At 40.0% G+C, this 15,798-nt stretch overlaps 1 protein-coding gene across 4 annotated transcripts in view; it reads right to left on the minus strand.

Annotated features, from left to right (window-relative positions):
* LOC117266160 (unconventional myosin-XVIIIa-like) overlaps nt 1-15,798 on the minus strand; it is a 78,737-nt gene that overhangs the window by 59,898 nt on the left and 3,041 nt on the right. The window contains exons 1-6 of one of the 4 annotated variants that reach the window (XM_033641152.2): nt 7,493-7,626; nt 6,374-6,397; nt 3,863-4,663; nt 1,855-1,944; nt 1,575-1,646; nt 789-815 (exon numbers count right to left, since the gene is read on the minus strand). The exons of 1 other annotated variant lie outside the window; for it this stretch is intronic. In XM_033641152.2, coding sequence (XP_033497043.2) covers nt 789-815; nt 1,575-1,646; nt 1,855-1,944; nt 3,863-4,552 — 879 coding nt within the window. In that variant the 5' untranslated portion in view covers nt 4,553-4,663; nt 6,374-6,397; nt 7,493-7,626. Of the gene's footprint in view, nt 1-788; nt 816-1,574; nt 1,647-1,854; nt 1,945-3,862; nt 4,664-6,373; nt 6,398-7,492; nt 7,627-15,798 lie in introns of those variants that run through there. 2 more of the 4 variants (XM_078172237.1, XM_078172238.1) reach the window with 2 other exon arrangements.

The following is a 15,798-nucleotide window of genomic DNA, read 5'->3' on the forward strand; positions in this document are numbered from 1 at the left end:
GTGAGTCATCAGAGGGATTCATCAAAAGAAATTACAATATTAATGCCTTAATGAGAGGGGATCACAAGGTGCACTGAAGTACAGTGTAAGTCTATGGGGACTTATGCACAGAATGAATGTTCTGTCATATTACCAGTCACACTTAACAAGATCAGTGGAACACCGTAACCATTAAGTGCATCACGCACCATGCAGCTACTTGTAAAACAAAGCAATAGTCAATGCTAATGAACTTAGCTATAGAAGTACTATGGTTATGCATAAACACAAGGATATAATGTCATATGTTATACAATATACTATATCACTGCAAGGAAATTCAGGGATTTCTGGAGTTCTTTAAAGTCACAGACACTTTTTTACTTAGGAATTTTTCACTGCAAAGTATTTGAGAAACTCTCTAGTGTTGCATATGACTACAGTGTGACCTCTGTATCTATATGTGGGTGTAAAAAGGAAAAGCAGCAAGAATAATACACAGCTACATGTTGTGCTTATTGTAAACTGAATTCAGCAACGGTAAAAATCAAGCTGTTTTTGAGACCTCAAAAACCTGGTCAAGAATCCCGGCCCAAACTTTAGTAACCACTGTTTGTGTCACATTACTACATTCCGGGCCCTCAAATGAACCCTGAATGAACCGAAGAGAACAGTGCAGGGACAAAGACGAGCAGGCGGGCACAGACAAAGTAGAGCAGCGAGAGGGGTCAGTAGAGGAGAACAAGCTTTAGACACCAGCACTCAACAGGCGAGGGAGTGCAGCGTGCCCACCGTCAAGCAGGCCGTACCTGAGAGGATTTGCGGCGTCTGGCACGCTAGCCATGCAAACAGCAAAACAAAAGGAGTGAGTCAGGATCCGATGATCCACAGAGAAGCAAAAATAGAGACATGAGACACAATTTGACACAGCAGGAGAAGGAATAAAAAGCCTTTTGGTTCTCTAGACTTTGAGAGAAGAAATAGGCTGCTGGTGCTGTAGCAAAATAATTACAACAGGCAATGTCCAAAGTCATACAGTACACAGGGGCTCCTCTGGACCTGATAACAAAGAAGTCAATACTACAGAATGAATAAGAGGAAGGCACTGAGCAAGAGAGACACAGAGCTAAAGCTGTCAAGTTCATTTTCAGGAGTGTGCAAGTGAGCTCAAAGAGTACACGGACTCATACTGTTGTGTTTTCTGAAACAAAAGTCAGTTCACACAGGATACCATTTGAGATAGTATTTATGGATACAAAGTTAGATATTAATTATTAAAGTATCCACAAAATGGGTTTCTCTCAGTTATTTTTCTACTGAACTAACTCTGAAGTCATCTCCATAACTTAAAACAGAGACAATAATCTCAAAGTTTCAGATTTCACACCGAGTGGCCAACAACACAGGGCACGGGGGACCCCTGTAATTGAAAACCTAACAGCAGACAGCTCGGGACAGCCCTGGACGTGGGTAATTTTTGAACACATTTCCCTCTAACTGGGGAAGCAAGCAGTTGACTCAGGCTGGTCACTGGGTAAAGCCTTGGTACAGCATGGCAGGTGCAAACCAAACAAAGTTAGAAAAAGAGAAGTTACATCATTGTCATTGAAGGCGAAGATCCTCCTCACACGCTTGTAATCCTCCTCAGAGGGAACCAGCTCTGGGACCTACAGTTGGATAGCAGGACCGGCCATTGCAATTGGGTAACCAGAAAGAAAAATCAATGATACAGAGGAAATTGCTGTAATTGTCCACTTTAGACAAACTGAAAACTGACTGTGCACAGAGAGGTATTCAGTATAAAAAAAACTAGTGCTTTTGAATGTAGGAAACACACACTGTTACATGTACCTTTGAAGTAAGATGAGCACACACCTGTTCTCTTGGTGCAGACTGAGCTTGGGACAGTGCAACAGAGGACGATTTACCATCAGGGGCCACAGCAGGACAAGATGTCTCCTTTACCTTTATAATATATGCAAATACCCACAAACACACAGTTTGCCAGACAAACGTGCACACACACAGAGATGGAAATTACATGGGAAGATGACAATGAGAATGACATTTATGTTTTAGCTTCCGGTTAATCATTTCATTTTGTATTCAATCCAACACATTCAGAACTACAACCAACTTCAAGGGATGTTTGTTCCTGCTAATTTAATTTTCCAGTTAATTCAATCAGGAAATGAGTAGGGAAAATGACTATTACAGAAAATCGGATCATTAAGCACTGCAGCAAAAGAATAATGGTTCAAGGCTTTTGTCAATGGTTACTTAAGCAACAATCTGCTCTTCTTTAAAGTAATTAAATAGTTCAGTATTGTCTCAGCTGAAATTTTCATACAACTGCACCGACATCCAAGGAATCTGGGAAAGAAACCTGAAATTAAATCATTGAGTTTCATGACATTGCTCTGTAATTGTACGCAGCTGTGGATCAATAACTTAAGCTCTGTCCCATATATCTGCTGCTGATTGCATCTAAAATATATTTCTAGTTGAGTCCACTGCCAAAAACCTTTTAAATCATGACAAAAATCAATATTTTTGATTGATTTTTTTTTCTTTAGATGACAATAAGATGCTAGTTTTGAGTTAACTTTTTCTCTGTCATCTCATATGCTACAAGTAAGAATTCAACAAACCTCCATACAAAGCCTTACGATGGAAACAAATAACTACATACGTCATACTTTTCTTCCAGGGCTAGTTTAGTTGTATCTAATGGCTGCCGTCAATAACATGTCATGTTGATATATAGCTCCACTGAGAACGAAAAAAAGCGAAATCACAAGAGAGCACAAGAATGCTTAGTCATGCACAAATGTACTTTTTTAACATCACATCTTGAGCCTTGCTTTAATATCAGAAAGCTAAATATCTCCCTGGAGCAGTCAAAAACACAATATCCCTAGGCAAAAACACCAGGTGCATATCTCCAAAATCAAATCCCTTGCTCCACAGCCAAATACCCAACTGTTCACCAGATTTCGTGGACATCTGTTGATCAAATTTTCAGATGGCCTGCTGGCAGACAAAACGCCAAAGATACTAAATAACAGGACAAAATATAACCTTGTCTCAGGAGAGAGAGACTATGAAAGTATAGACAGCACAAGTGTGGAACTGAAAGGACAGCTACAAAATAAGTCCAGACAAACATAAAAAGTTTAGCTAAAGCTGAATTTAATTATCCATGTACCAGCTCCAAGCTGCACATGGCGATGCATGACCAACTGTGACCTTAGTTTTTTGGTCAACTGTTTTTGGAAAGGGCTGTGTAATTGGCAATAGCTACTGATTAGTAACTCTATGAGAATATCATTTCAATTCTTCTTGTGATTCCTGTTTCTTGAAAAAGCATCCTCAAAGATCCTTAAAGCCCCTGCCTCAGTGGTCAGAACAACTTCAATGCTTTGGCTGCAGAAAGTGACAGTAATGAGTCACAGCTCAGTGCTCATGGACAACTCCAGCTGACCACACTAGCGGAGTGCAGGCCATGAGTAAACCCTTATACCCACTGATGAAGTCTGATCATGAGCTGGTACATGTGCCCTGCTTCCCTTCACTTATTCAGGGTGGCTTCATTATATCAAGGTTCTTTTTTTGTCAGAAATCAAGAGCAAGATTTCCTTTCGCAGGAAATGTTAAAAGGGCAATTTTGTTAATCACGAAAATGAGATGTAGTATTATAATGATAGTTGTAAGAAATGGTGATTCAAAACCGAAAGCAAATCTGGTCAATTTGAAGATGTCTTTCAGGGTAAACACTGTGACAAGGCTGCATGGATATGAACAGTAATGGCTGGGTTATTAACACACAGCATGCTCCACCCGGGGGTTAGGCAGCAAAACATGCACTTTTTTCACTCAGTACCTCCGGTTTCTTTACAGCAATTGGACGAGGCTTTGGTATGAATCCTGCAGGAGGAGCCAAGGGGTCTGTCTTTATGACAGGGATGAATCCCGGAGGTCTTGCCAGGGGATTTTGTTTTGGGGGCACCGGACTGGATTTTCTGGCAGGGATGAAACCAGGCGGAGGGGTCAACAGATTCTGTTTGGGGAGGGGGATGAAACCAGCAGGCGGGGCCAAAGGGTCGGGTTTGGGAGCGGGGATGAACCCGGCTGGAGGGGTGAGGGGGTTAGACTTTGGTGGTGCAGAGTTTGATGTGGGCACAGATGTAGATGTGGCCTCTTCTGTTTTTTCCACAGTGGCTTTTTCCCCCTCTGCCTCCACCTCTTCTTTCTCCTCCTCCTGCTTCATCTCTTCTTTCATGTCCTCTTTGCGATCCTGGGTGCGGGTGCGCGGCCGGTGTTCCTTGGTTCTACTTCTGCCCATTAGGCTTGTCAGACCCATAGAGATATCATCCTTGTCCTGCCCAGCAGCTCTGGTGGTTTTAAACATAGAGTCTGCAGCAGAGGCAGCCCTAGCAGCCTCGGAAACAGCAGACTGGTTCTGCTCTACCGTCCCAGCAGGAACCACTCGCCTAACAACTCTTCTCACAACCCTCACCACCTTTTTACCGCTAAAACTCTGGTCCTCCCCCGGAGTGTCTGGGTCGCCCATGGCAACGTTACTGTTGGACTCTTCCACTGATGATGCAGTTGACTGTGGACCACTTCCTGTGTCTAGCCTCGGTGTAGCATCTGCCTGAGGCTGACTACTATCTACATCAGACTGGATACAAACAGAGGAAGGCAGACAGTGGTGCTGATTATTTCCATGGCTGACGCAGATAAACTGTCAAAGATTTCAACAGCAGGTTCGGGGCTCAGAAACTCTGTATAAAGGATTATTCAAAAAATGGATTTATATCACACTCACTCACTCAAGCTAATGTATGCAATTACCCAAGCTAGTGTGTGCAATCAGGCCATTTGATTCAAGACTTTCATTTAGTTTTAACTTTGGAGCGTATTTGCAAACTGTTGTCAGACATCAAGAATGCACACCATGCATTAAAGTGAGAAACACTGAAAAAAGCTTTAAACAGTACATCCGAGGGTGCCTTTGAGATTGAAAGTAAAGAACCTAAGTTGTAAAAATTACATGTATATATCAAAAAAATACTTCATCCAAAAATGTACCATTATATATCAATATATCAATTACTCACCACGTTATGTTGAATTCTTGGAGAAAAAAAATGTTTTTTTCGGATGCCTCCACAGTGAACAAAGAATCCAAAAAGGCAAACATTCTTTATGAATCACTGACCACGTTTAACAACAGCAAAACAACATCAAAACATCCATCACACAGCTTGTGCAGTATAGTCTCATTTATCCAGTTGTCCACATGCATTTTCACTTGAGCAAAGTTCAAATCATGCACATGCCCAGGCCAATACTCGGCCGTGCATGAGAATGTTCGGAGCAAAACATTTTAAATCATAATGTTTTAACAAAAAAAGTATGTTTGGAAAGTACTGAGCATACAACTGGATAAATAAAACGTGCACTACACTGCAAGAGTTGTGTCAGAGTTTCTATACTGATGTTTTGATATAGTTTTGCTGTTGTTAATTGGTTCCCAATTACTTCAATTCATCAAGAATATTTGCCTCATTTGAATTTTCCATTCAACATGGAGGCATGCAAGAAAAAAGAGGTTTCTTCAGAAATTCAAGGTGAGTAATTGATATACAATGGTCATTTTGTAGGTGAAGTATTCCTTTAAGCTTCACAGTGGTTCAATCGTGACTTCTTGGTGTTGTTGAACGTAGTTCCACAGAGGACACCATTTCCAATCTTTTGATTGTTTAATTGGCTAATAAAGAAATGTAGACACAGTGTTTCGGACAGTGGGCCAAGTGATATTCAGCACTGACAACAAAGAGACTAAATTGTTAGAAAATTTCCTTTATTAAGAAGGAAGACGTGCTTTATTGGGAGGGGAAATTCAGTTTTTCCGCTCTGTTATTATATTCACACCCAAAGGCCCAAATGCACACATGCACACACAGGACCTACACACATACATTATGTATGGGGAGATGTCAGAGCGAGGGGGCTGCCCTATGGCATGTCACCTAGTCCACACTTTGTACTTGATCTGTACAGGGACTTGAAGCCAAATCCCCAAAGACTGAGCGACTGCCACCCCATGCTTTGGTCATGTTCTTCAAACAGTAGTTGCCCAGAGAAATATGAATATCACCTCGAGTTCTATCCTACTAATATATTAATGATTAAGTGTATTTGTCATTACCTACCTATTCCAAAATCCAACATATTGCTAGGACCATGCTAAAGTAAATTGTTTGCAAAAGGGTTGTGATTATGATTAGTAGCTACATTCTTCTCTGTTATCTTGCGCCACAGCACACAAAACTGTTCTCCGCATGTGAATTAGTGCCCAAGAGCATGCAAGGGAAAAGACACTTACATCTGGCTTGTTCTCAACTTTAACCTATACAAGAGGAAGCAAAACCAAAGAGATCAAACCATACATTCAGACCAAAGCTTTTCTGCATCACCATAAAGGAGTATTTCACAAATTCAACAAGCAACACCATGCAGATATGAACTGAAAGGCCAAAAAACAAAAGACACAGAAAAGCGTGACTTCCCTTTTGCTCCCAGAATGAAAAGCGCGATTTGTACGCCATGGAGATAGGCCAGAAGTCATGGAACAAGCTGGGTGATGTGGAGAATAAATGAATGGAATGATGAGAGAGAAAAAGAGAGACAGCCGAGGAGAGGAGGATGTACTGAGCGCAGCAATGAAGAATGGGAATTTAGGGGTGAACGGTGGGATACTGTGAACTTGTTTTCTGTATACAACAGAGCAGTGGGACCATGCAGCCCTAAGAACAGAACACATGAACAACAAAATAAAATGGACAGTTTGCTTTTGCACACTACAAGAGACAAGTGGGAGACATGAACATGAAGATCTAAAAAGATCTACACACTGCAAACAGGACTAGAAGTCTATACTCATCTGCAGTAGTGTTATTTATGAAAAGTAGGCCTCACTCACAATCAATTACTATAACTATGTATGAAGAACTACCCTATACCTAAGTCAGCACACTAAAATGATTACAAGTTTCCTGACTCGTTCCTCTCATTTGTAGTGATGACACAAAATCAATCAGAAAACATATGACTATTGCACACAACAAGAATGTGTTGCCGATAGCAAAACACATTACAGCCAGCAATATTAATGGCCGATTGATTAAGGGATCAAACAATTCCATATCTATACTTAATGACCAGGCATACATGCAACTTGTTGAAACTTTTCATTAACAGTCCAGTATAAAAAATTGACCTGCTGCTCATTGAGGAGACACAGCAAACATGCAGCAACATGTTTCACCATCTCCGGCCCTGCTTTCATCAGAGTCCACTCCTATAAATAGTTTCAGCAGCAAAAGGAGGCCATTCTGAGACGCCATCAGAGCCCAAATGGAACTGCTAAGCAGAGCATGTACACCCAGAGCAGATCACACCGCCTGCCCACACACACAGTCCACCAGAGGCCCGCGCCCATTACCTTCTCTTTAGGCCTGGTTAACCTTCCAATCTCCGCTCTGTTACTGGAGCAGTGCAGTCAGGGCCAAGGCAGAGCAGGACCTGGGTCGGGAAAGAGCTCACTCTCCCTAGTCCTGAGTGAGCGGGAGGGTAACGCCGAGGGCGGGGTCAGAGTCGGCACAGCACAGTAAAGCTGTGGATTGGGGAGTGGAGGGGGGGTAATGTGAGAAGTGCTGGGCAGGGACATTGGAGAGAGACAGCTGCTGAAATACAGAGGGGCTATAAATAGGATTTGCAGAAGCACATCAATTAACACTGCCACTTTTCACTGCCAATCTCTTGCCTGGTGACAGGGAATTAGTGAGGAAGTCTCCCTCATCAGGTGATATACAAACCTTTATGTATGCCCTAAACCTTCATTTGAGGACACAAAAAGTATGATAATGCAATTAAGAGATTGAGAGATGATAGAAAGATCTATAGTAGGACTAAGTGCAATGATTTCCTCCTCCAAACAAACTCCATATTGAGTGAAAGCTTTCTTAATCTTCCATTCCCCTCAACAATGACAGGTTAAGTAAGACATTTGTCTCAGTGTGAAGGATACACACTAGTACCTACACATCATATCCTCTGTATTCACTTTAAGGTGAGAAGCCTCTATCTCTGTGCAGCTACCGTAACACACACATCAAAATACATAAACATGCAAAGAGCCAAAGTATTGACTTATTATCTAAGGCCAAACCATGTTGTTAGAACTTATGAAAGACATATTCCTCACCATGCCTTGTACACCACAAGAGGGAGCTATGAACTAATGTATTAACTCCTCTATTTCAGAGGCTTCTGTTTAGGCTCTCTACTGACCTAAATTTGAAATGCTGTATTGTTTGGTGGTGAACACAAATAAGAATGACACAAAAAACAGCGGTTGCAGGACCCCAGGCCCAGAAGACAGCCAACAAATAACACCCATTTCATGTTTGTCTGTACTTCAGTGTCAATCAATTCAAACGTTATAAAATGAGACAGAGACCAGGCAGATGTAATTTAATAACTACTATTCCAGTCAAAACAAAATCTTTCATGACATGGCTTCAAGTGAAAGCTCTGTCAGCACTGCAGTGCTGCAAAACCAGTTAGGGAAAAACAAGTAAAAGCTCATTGGTACCATAGAGTGTAGCAACACAAGGAATACAAGGGATGAGTGAATCCTATCTTGGCATGCTTTTATCTCCATTAAATCATTCAGAGTTTAATTTATTTGCAAAAAAAGAACCTTCCTGCAAAAAACTTTTCTTTATCATGGTGAAATCAGAAGTTAACATATTTACAGTCAGCAAGACCCTGCCAAACACACAGCCTAGCTAGTGTATCTAGCACAGTTTGCTAATCCCCAGAGTCAGTTACTGGGCCACAGCATTATGGTGGCTGTTTGTTTACACATGGTTAGTACAGACCAAAGATTAGGGACTCTATACACCATATATACTGCTGATTCTGACCCAGTTAAACCCTAATATGAAACCTACTCAAATTATTTTTGAAATAAATTCAACATAGATTTTTTTATATATATATATACAACAATATCTGCTTTTTCTTTATTTACCAAACCTTTATTGACTTGGGTTGTAGCCCCTGTTAGAAAAGGCAGAGCAGAGCTGAACACCCAAACAAAAGTATATAATAAAGCTATAGTAAATAGAGACAGAATGACAAAATCTCTCAAATAAATGTATTACATTTATTGTTGGAAGCCGATCATTTCAGATTAAAATCTCCATACAGCATAATCCAAGAAAAGTGGGCAGAAATCATGCAGACATCTGACCAGTGTCCATGCTTTGGGAGCTCAGAGCAGAAATGAATCATGGGACATCACAGTCTGCAGTCCTCTGAAAATTCCAGGATCTGACCCAGATTTTACACAGTAATAGTAAATAGGCCTGAAAATCAGAACTTCTCTCAGCAAGTAGGCCACATGGACATGATTTAGGGAGCAGCAAATTTACACTCAGGTGTGATCTCACCTGTTGTAGCAGTGTTTAGGGTGGAGCAGTACAAAATGGCCTCATGTAACAGCCAAAGACAATTTTCACAATATTCACTAATAACACTAATAACACTAAACACAGCCGATTCATTATCTCAGTAAAATGAATGCATAAATTGGGTGTGGTTTCATAATGATTCTCAATTTAAAAAGCTCTTGGGTATGGCTGACAAGATGCGGGTGTGTCTGACAAGTGTCTCTGTCCTACTGACTGACAGATGTGGTATCAGTCACAAACTCAAGAATGCCAAGTATGTCTGTCTTAATGTGTCAAACTGCCATCAGAAATAGTCACAGTGTCTCATTACAGCTGACAAATTTACATGAGAGATTAAGGTCTGAAACAAGGCCCCAAAAGTCTTAAATTATGAAATATAAAGTACATGTAAAAATGGAGGGAATCTTGAATGTAACCTCTATCATCATGAACCAAACTGCTTTGTTCTTGGAAGCCCCACCTCTTTCTAATCCATGCCTGAGCTAACACTCTCTGCTGCTGTAGCATCACCCCACTGGAAAGGGGGATGATGTGATTTAAATGGGCAGCTTGGGGAGGAGATTACACCATTTGCTAATTTCCTGATGAGAAAAGTGTGTCTGGAATGCAGAAAGACAGGAAATGTATGTAGGGATATTAAATAACAACATGGGAGCATCAAGTCAGCCATGGGCCACCCTGGTATTCAGGCTTTCAGTTTTGTGTGTGTGACCATCTCTGCATCTCACCCAAGCAATCCACTCCTGATTAATGTTTAAATGAAGTTTGAATGTTGACAAATGTGGAAAACAAGTGGGCAGAGTAATAATTATAAAGAATTCCAAAATTCCAACGCTGTAGAATACCATAGGCTGTAAATGCTTTCGCATCTGGGATATTATTGAAATTTTACATGAATCTGCTTTTTCCTATTTGCTATTGTGCTACCATATTTGAACTGTGTTTGTGAAATCAATAAGTGCCAGCTTAGTCAAGATAAAAAAATGGTTGTAAAAAATGTATCTAATAAATGTCAAGTCAGTTCTGACAAATAGATTCAGGTGTACAATAATAATAAGTGGCATATGATATTCATGAGGACACTAACCAGTTCAAGGGACAGCCCGTTTTGACACCATCAACTTGCTGAGAGTCTCCTGCATATTTGGCATCTCAACTCGGTTTTATAATGCCTCTGTCTGATTGATTTACCTCCACCAGCTGGAAAATTGAAAATTGTCGAATAGTGCCCCTCTCTTCTCATCCTGGGAACAAACAGAAGGCACAGAGTATTACAGCCCTACTCATACCGGCACCTGCTCATATGCAGTACAGCAGGATCCCCTTACACAAACTGTAAGGGAATCCTTAAGTAATGTATGGTATATGAGCACTAATTCTGCACCTCACTTAGATGCATACGATTAGTCAATCTTCTTTTAGCTTCCACCCAGACTGGTTTTGGTCATTTTAAGCTAGCCAGCCAAAAGAAAAAAGTTCAGAGAGCAGATATGAATCTAAGGTCAAACGTTTGTAACATTGCATAGCTTAGAGCTACAGTTGTTAACTTTTATCAATCTTTTTTTTAATCGTCATATTTGCTGAAACTGTCACTATATCCTGACAGTAGTACATGAGACAGACAATCTGTGAAAAAAAATCTAATGTTTTCAGAAACATATTTTGGTTTACTCTTTAGCTGTATAATTACAAAATTTACTCTGGCGGGTGGGCGGTGCTTGGTTTTGGCTTGATTTTTTCCAGCATGGCAAGCAATTCACAAACTTTCTCATTTCAAACTTTCTCATTAAACAGGACATTAAGATATGTTTCTGAAAACATTTGAGGCAAGAAAAAGGCAATGCAGTAACAGTCGTGATTCATATTTTATCAACAGTGCCTAGTTTGACAGTTTGACTGCAGTTCATGAACAGTAATTGCCGTGACAGACAGCTGCATGAGAGACTCCTCGGCTCTGATTGGTTGTTTTTATTCAGGCACAGTGAATTTTTGCAAATGCCATTAGCAGCACAAGGAGGAGACAGAGGAACATGAGTTTTTCACAGATAATCTGTCTCATGTACTACTAACAGGATATAGTGACAACTTCATCAAATATGAAAAAATCTTATTTGTAGTTACCAACTACAGCTAAAAAAATACAGTATGATCATTACACACATTCACATCTTTGTTTTAGAGGCTCACATTCTGTTTCTTAAGATTTCAATAGTTTCAGTTCGGTTTTGTCATCTGTGAATGTGACTTTGCATAACAGTGATCTGAGTCCAGTGGTGACATCTCAGTAATGAGATGTCAACTGGCTTGAGTGGTCTATAACTCAGTGTCATGATGAAGTGCTTACAGTGAATCAGGAAAGACACTGAAAGCTTTGGAAATACAATGGGAGAGACATAACAGAAGAATAGTTGTTCTGGCCTCATGTAGTGTGGATGATGGCTGCCACCCAATGGACAAAAGGTTTATGTGCTCAGCTGTGCATACTCGGCCTAGCCATAAAATAATTTCATTTAGTCCCAGAATAATGTCGAAGAACAATTAAAGATGTGATCTCTTACTGACCCCTTGTGATCCACTACTGACCCTTTTAAAAAGCAAATAAGCAAATGTTTGAGATTACACTCAATTTGTGCCAGACACAGTTATTTTGGCAGGGAGATTCCTTTTTTCGTGTGTGTAAAGGTGAGGGGTGTGTTATGTAGCCTAAAGCAAACCATGTGATGTTCCTGTAATCAGAAACCATATAATAATAAAATAGAAAGTGACAGAGACAGCAGACACAGGGAGAGCAGGTGTTCAACTGATACCAGACCTGAACGGTAAGTTTTTGTTCAATATCCAGCTCATTATTACTGTACTCCCACTGCAGTCTTGCACGGTGCAGTTACACAGAACACTGCTGGTTGCCTGGTAACATCACAGTGATGACAAGACTCCAGGAAGTCACTGCACCCTGTAAAATGGTGCCGCAACACAGATTGAGAAACAACATTTTATTTTAATTAGTGAGTTTTAGGGGTGCTGGTCTGCAGATATTTTTACATATGAAAAAGCTAAGCTAGCTGTTGCCTCCTGCCTCCAGTGTTTATGCTAAGCTAAGCTAACAGTCTCCTCGCTGTAGCTTCATTTTAGGTCGACAGATATGAGAGTGATATCAAACCTCTCATCTAACACAATGCAAATAGACATATTTCCCAAAGCATCAAACCATTATACTAACCTTTGTATAAACTGAGCCAACATGCAAAATATGCTCATGCATCAGATATGGTCCTAACTGTGTTGCAGAGCTCTAGATCCAGAATCCACATCTTATTATAACCAACTATAAATAGTGCTGTTGGTTCTAGGTCACGTTCACATGCACATTTTCTGCTTTTTAAAATGGCCTGTCTTACAATGATCATCGAGATCAGCTGAATGTGGGACAAAGCAAAGTAAACGAACTGTGTCTCTGGCTTTGAAAACATTCGTTCCCACAGAGGTACATTCCCACATAATTCAAAATGATGGTTAAAGGCATTGGGTAGAAGAAGACAATGTGATGCACACAAACAGATGAGAACATCAAGTTCACACCTGCTGTTTTACAGTGTATATCACAGCAATTGTGATACACCATTTCTGTTTAACTTAATATTGAACACTAATGGTGGGTGGGTACATACTGTCATCAGAAACATAAACGATTTTCTGGTGACCACACTGGTAACACTGATATTGTTAGCATCTCTGCTGTCACTTCTGCAATGCCTCCAGATTCTACACACCAGTCTTGCACAGAGCACCTTTTACATCTTATGTACGCCACAACAACACTCCAAGTAAGGCCTCACAGTATGGATTAATCCCTGAACTTTCACACTAAGCTAGGCACATGTGACCCAGCCCTCAACCCTAATGTGCTCTGGAAAAATGGAGACAATCTCCTTCATTACATAAACACTTTATATATTAGTTAAATAACAGTTCAAGCCAAGTAATTTGATTGGACAAGAGGCATTCCATGAGTGCGGCCTCCCACGGCTTTGTGCCTACAACCAAATCACAGCCAAGCTGATATACAGTACAACAGCATTCACTCTCTTACAATATTGCTTAATTATAGAGCTGCAACAATTAATCAATTAGTTTTCAACTGATAAAATAACTACCAAGTACTTTGATTAATCAGTTTAAGTAATCTTTTAAGAACAAAAAGTCAAAATTCTCTGATTCCAGCTTTTTAAGTGGGAATATTTTCTGGTTTCTTTACTCCTCTATGACAGTAAACTATCTTTAGGCTGTGGACAAGACAGGAGGATGTCATCTTGGGCTTTGGGAAACACTGATAAACATGTTTCACTATTGTGTGATATTTTACAGACCAAACAACTAATTAATGATTCAAAAGAAATCATCTACAGATTAATCAACAGTGAAAATAACTGTTAGTTGCAGTCCTAATTAACTGGTTAGTGAGTCAGTCAGTCTACTATCATTTCAACATTCTTGTGGTGTGATTTTGAATAAATCTATAACTGGCCAAAAGTGATGCTGTCTCAATAGTCTGAATATTATTTTACTGTATGTATATACTACAATTTACCTATGATGGGGCTGTTTAATAAGAAAGAAAATATTTTTAATTTCCAATGTTCATTTGTATCTAATCCTATTTCGCTTTTTCACTTTAAAACAAAAATTATACCAGCGCGATGTTCTATCAACACCTATCCTTACAGTGTAACTAATACGCTGGGCTTTTAATTTTTTTTTGTTCTAATTTTCATGATTACAGAATAAAACCATCATACGAGGGCATTATTTTTTTTTAAATGCAAAAGCACTGTGAAAACATTACTGATTTATCTCAAATAACAGTATACTGCCTTGCCCTAACATGAACCTAAGTTTATCTCACCCACTGTCTTCAGACACTGAATCTGGTGTTTGTTGTGGCGGCTAATAAAGAGTTTAACTTGATGTTCCTCTACTTGTTGCACATGATTATCCGAGCGAAAAGAACTGAAAGGGCTGCCAGCTAAGTCTTACAAGACCATATGGCCATGGTCTGTGGTGGCGTTTGGGCCGTTGTTTCCTTCAGCGTCCTATTGTTTGGTGTCAAAGGACTGGGGGGGAGCGAGGGGGGGATTATATATACACAGAACACATTCTCTCTTTCAAAACACACACTCCCCCATACATACAAGCACAAAAGCACATTACTAGTGTCATTACAGTTCCATCCGTGATCCAGACATCTTTAATCCACAATACTATTTGGGTGCAAAACTATACAGTGCTTAGAAGAAACAAATACCAAAATGAGGAAACTAGAATTACTGCCTTGCAGTTGTATGCCTCCATGAACCAGTCAAGTTGTAGTTACTCTTTACATCCATGTCCAGACTCATATGTAGCCATGACAAGTTAAAATGTTTCAAATATGGATGTTTCTGCAAAGAAAGCACAGAGGATCTATACAATCTGCACATGTATGACCAATTCAGTATTTGACCAAATGCCTCCCCTTCTGCTCCTGAGCTATGACATTGAATAATGACCAGAAAAGTGTTTTTTCAGGACATTATGATATCACAGTGAAGCTGACCTTTGACCTTTTGGATATAAACTGTCATCACTTCATCATTTTATCCTGTTAGAAATGTGTGTGAAATTTTGTCATAATTAGCAAATTAATTCTTGAGTTGTGGCCAAAAACATTTTTTGATCTTTGACCTTTTAACTTTGACCACCAAATTCTAATCAGTTTATCCTTGAGTCCAACTGGACGTTTGTGCCAAATTGGAGGAAATCAGTCAAGGCCTTCTTGAGATATCGCCTTCATGAGAATGAGACAGACAAGGTCACAGTGACTTTAAACCTTTGACCATAGGCTTTGACCACCAATTCCTAACCACTTCATTGTTGGGTCCAAGTAGATGTTTGTGCCAAATCTGAAGAAATTTCCCCAAGGCATTCTAGAAATATAATGTTCATGAGATGGAATGGACAGACGTATGGATAGCTGAACAACAAAAAAACATGATGGCTGTGGCCACAGCTGTCACCGGTGCTGAGGAATAAAAAAAATGCCATATACAGCAATTTTAAGGTGGTAATAAGTTTAACCCCAGGTATACATTTATTGAAAACCCCAAATAACAAAGCTCTAGAGTCATCAGAATAACATAAACTCTGTTTCTCAGTGCAATGGAGATGAATCCAAAAGTGAAATCCTGGCTGACAAAAAAGCAACATTTTGAGATATAAGCGCTTTTCAGGAATA

The sequence above is a fragment of the Epinephelus lanceolatus genome, chromosome 11 (assembly GCF_041903045.1).
Source record: "Epinephelus lanceolatus isolate andai-2023 chromosome 11, ASM4190304v1, whole genome shotgun sequence".
NCBI lineage: Eukaryota > Metazoa > Chordata > Actinopteri > Perciformes > Serranidae > Epinephelus > Epinephelus lanceolatus.